Source organism: Tupaia chinensis, unplaced genomic scaffold (genome assembly GCF_000334495.1).
Source record: "Tupaia chinensis unplaced genomic scaffold, TupChi_1.0 Scaffold000426_1, whole genome shotgun sequence".
Lineage (NCBI taxonomy): Eukaryota > Metazoa > Chordata > Mammalia > Scandentia > Tupaiidae > Tupaia > Tupaia belangeri.
The window spans coordinates 2,736,396-2,739,700 of record NW_006159931.1 but is presented as its reverse complement, the minus strand read 5'-3'; the positions used below and the strand labels follow the sequence as shown (position 1 = coordinate 2,739,700).

General features: G+C 54.8%; 1 protein-coding gene across 1 annotated transcript in view; it reads right to left on the bottom strand.

The window, feature by feature from the left end:
* The window catches only part of SLC34A2 (solute carrier family 34 member 2), a 26,053-nt gene extending 22,776 nt beyond the window's left edge, over positions 1-3,277 (bottom strand). The window contains exon 1 of the mRNA XM_006154947.2: positions 3,083-3,277. Within this exon, the coding sequence (XP_006155009.1) occupies positions 3,083-3,193 (111 nt within the window). The 5' untranslated portion in view covers positions 3,194-3,277. The remainder of the gene's footprint in view (positions 1-3,082) is intronic.
* Positions 3,278-3,305: the final 28 nt, after the last annotated feature.

Genomic DNA, 3,305 nt, shown 5'->3' with positions numbered 1-3,305 from the left:
CGTGCGGGGTCCCTCAGCCAGCCGGGAATGCCGTAATGACAGGCTGCCGAGTTCCCACAGGCTGCTGGCACGCCCATGACCTGCACTCGGCACAGCCCAAGCCTTTCGGGCATCTCAGCCAAGCAGGAGAGGTGGCACCAAAGGGTGGACAGAGGATGAGGAAGAAGCTGAGGCCACTCTGCCCCAGACATGGCACCCACTACACAGCTTCCCACCGGAGGGCGTGCTTTGGGCACCGCCAGGGTCCCTGCAGCCTTGGGGCCCCTGCCAAGGCTTTCTCCAATCCCCCTGATGCAACAGCTACCCTGCTGTCCTCTCCCCTGCCTGTCCTTCAAGGCCTCACTCCAAAACATTCTTGCTACCCACCAGCAGCAGCAGAGGAAGAAGGGAGGTCATCTACTTGGGCAGCTTGGTCCTAACGTCCAAGAGGGAGAACAACGACTGAGATCAGGCCTCCAGGCCCAGAGAGATCGCGCATCCGCCCCCTACCCCACACCACCGTTTGACGATCTAGCCGCTGTGCACCTGCCCTCGCGGCTCCCCTTCCTGCCCCCACACGTGCACACGATGCCAAGAGGAACTCATTCTTTCTCACAGGCCAGGGAGAGGAACTTCTTGGCTCCTCTCAGACTTGAGAAGCAGGGAAATGTAGGGCGCCTGGCAGTCACCCAAGCCCCACGCTCGGCATTGTTCGGGCCTCTCCAACCAGGACCTGTTCTGGGACTGCTCGGGCTCAGGGCAGCAGCAGCCCAAGGCCATCTTGGGGAGAGCAGGAGGCTGGCAGTGGTCCTGCTGGGCGACCGGGACACAGACACACATTCTCTGGCCAGGCAGTGACCTCGACCACACGGGGAGGAGGACCGCTGGATGCCCAGCACGGAGGACAGTGTCTGGCGCGTCTCCAGCCAAATGTTTACTGAGCTTTCTGTGCCAGGCACTGATGAAGTCCTGCATGCAGAAGGACTCACCTCAATCCGCAGAGCATAAATATACCATACGCATGTATCCTTTCATGCCATCATCCCATTCCACAGAAAGGAAACTGAGGCACGGAGACATTCATTCCTTAAAGTCACGGAGACGCTGCACCTCCAGAGGGCACGCAAACTCAGTCTGATATTCAGGACGCCCGAAACATTTTCTTGTACATTGCAAGAACTCCAGATTTCTACAACATTCCTACTTTTCTTCAGCTTCTTTTAACTGTCACAAGGAAAAATAACCCTCCCACCCCCATGGACAGGGGGGTGGTGATGGGCAGGGAGGGAAGTGTGCTGGAAACAGGCGGCCATGGGCACGGAGTAATCGTCCTGGGTCCCACACTGAATGCCCTCCTTCACACTTCTGAAGAGGTGCATTGCCAGCATTGTAAAGACCTTTATCTGGTCATTGTAAACTTGGGCCCCATTACCAACCACGTGCTCAGTGCCCTTGCAATTCGGATTTCAAATAAGCCCTACAATTAACTCCTGAAGATGCCGATTGTTCTGCAATGCATTGAGGGATTAAATGGGCTGCCCATGCAAACAGAAACATCGTAAACATCGCTGTCTCTTTTGCAGGCCTTTTTTGCACTTCCACAATTTTAGATTCAGAGGTGAACTAATTCCCTGGGATGTCCAATGGCTAATTCTTCTGTTCTTAGAACAGAGAGATGGGGGTGTGAGTGAGGACGACAGGATAAAAGAGGGCTGAAAATGGCATTAAAATCCAGGCTATTCCAAATCATTTTGCTCCTGAAAGGCGATTTTCTTCATTAGGTTGAATTTGGGCTATATTTATGTCCATTTTGTGTCTAATGATAACTCAGATGCCCGTCCTCATACCACTGGGAGACCTGTTTTTGGTGAGCTGCTTGGGTGATTTGGGGAAGGTTTTTTTTTTGGGGGGGGGCACATGGTTAGCATCAAACCTTTCACAAAGCATGCCCTTCTTGCCACTTGTCCCCAAACTACAACCAAAAAAAAGAGACAGAGAGAGAGATCCTTATTAGCCGGCATAGGACAAAAAACCCAGCCTTTGAACAATCGAACACCATGGCCACTCCCACGGGGCAGGACTTTTCCAAGAAGACCCACAAAGAACAGGTTCAAGAGCTGCCAGCACTGAACAGCAAGGGAAAAAAGAAAAGAAAAGCCCAACAGGCCTGCAGCGCTGAGCAGGGAAAGCCACTGAGGCAGGAAACCCCTGCCTTAACCAGGAGAAGAGGGGGAGTCTGCATGACGGAACCCACAGCCCCCTCCACGCAGCAACCTGCTTGCGAGAGTCACCTCGAGCTTTTACCTCGGTACCAGCTACCCGTGGCGGGCATCTGCACCCAGGCAGCCAGAACGAGCCCCGGCCAAGATGCCACCTTGGTCTGGTCTGAGCATTTTCAACTTGCCCTAACCTACACGTCTCCTTGTAAGTCACCTCCCTGGCCTATCAGCCTGGTCGGTCCACTTTGGCTCTGAAAGCAGAGAAATCGCGGGCCGCTCAAGACAGCTGAAGGACAGGCCCTTCGCTGATGCCACCCCCTGACGGGAACAGTCACCTTAGATAACTCAGCAAACAAGCACAGAAGCGCGGGAAGTCGCACAGGGACCTCACATTAGGGCGGCCACCACGCCTGGAGTTTCCAAGGCAGAAAAGGCTGAGGTGGGCCCATCCCCCTTCCTGTTAAGGAGAAGCTGCAGCCCAGGAGCACACAGGGACCTACCCTGAGTCCTGCAGCTAGTGAGCAAGTGACCCAGCCAGACAGCCCAGTCATCCTGGATCCTACAGTGGGACCTTTCATCAGCTGGACCTACCTCCCCAAATCACCTTTAAAAAAAAAAAAAAAAAAGTTTTGGAAGCCCCTAGGTGTGGCTGATTGGTGACCTTACTAGTCCCAGGGTTAGGAGGTCTAAGAACGGCAGCTGCAGTAAAATGGAGAAGGAAAAGAATCTGGAAATTGGGGAGGTTTATTCAATGTTTTTCTCTTCTGCAGCCCAAAGCCAGCCAAGTTCCTGGAGGTCACCATCGAGGGGTATCTACAAGAATTAAGTAAATTGAAAGTAAATGAAGGCTCTTGAACGCGGAGGAGACGGGCGGCGGTACTCACCAGCGCTCCCTCGGCAGGTAAGGGACGGAAGGAGGCGCCCAGGTAGAGCGCAGCGCTGGGGATTATATAGCGAAGGTCTTGCGCAAGGAGCCCGGCGGCAGTCGCTGTCATCACGCCCCTCGCACATTCCTGGACCGCCTGCTCCCGCCGCCGGGGCACTGCCTACCTGCCGGCGTAACGAGCCCATCGTGAGCTCGCCTGCTGCGCCCGCCGAGGCAACTCC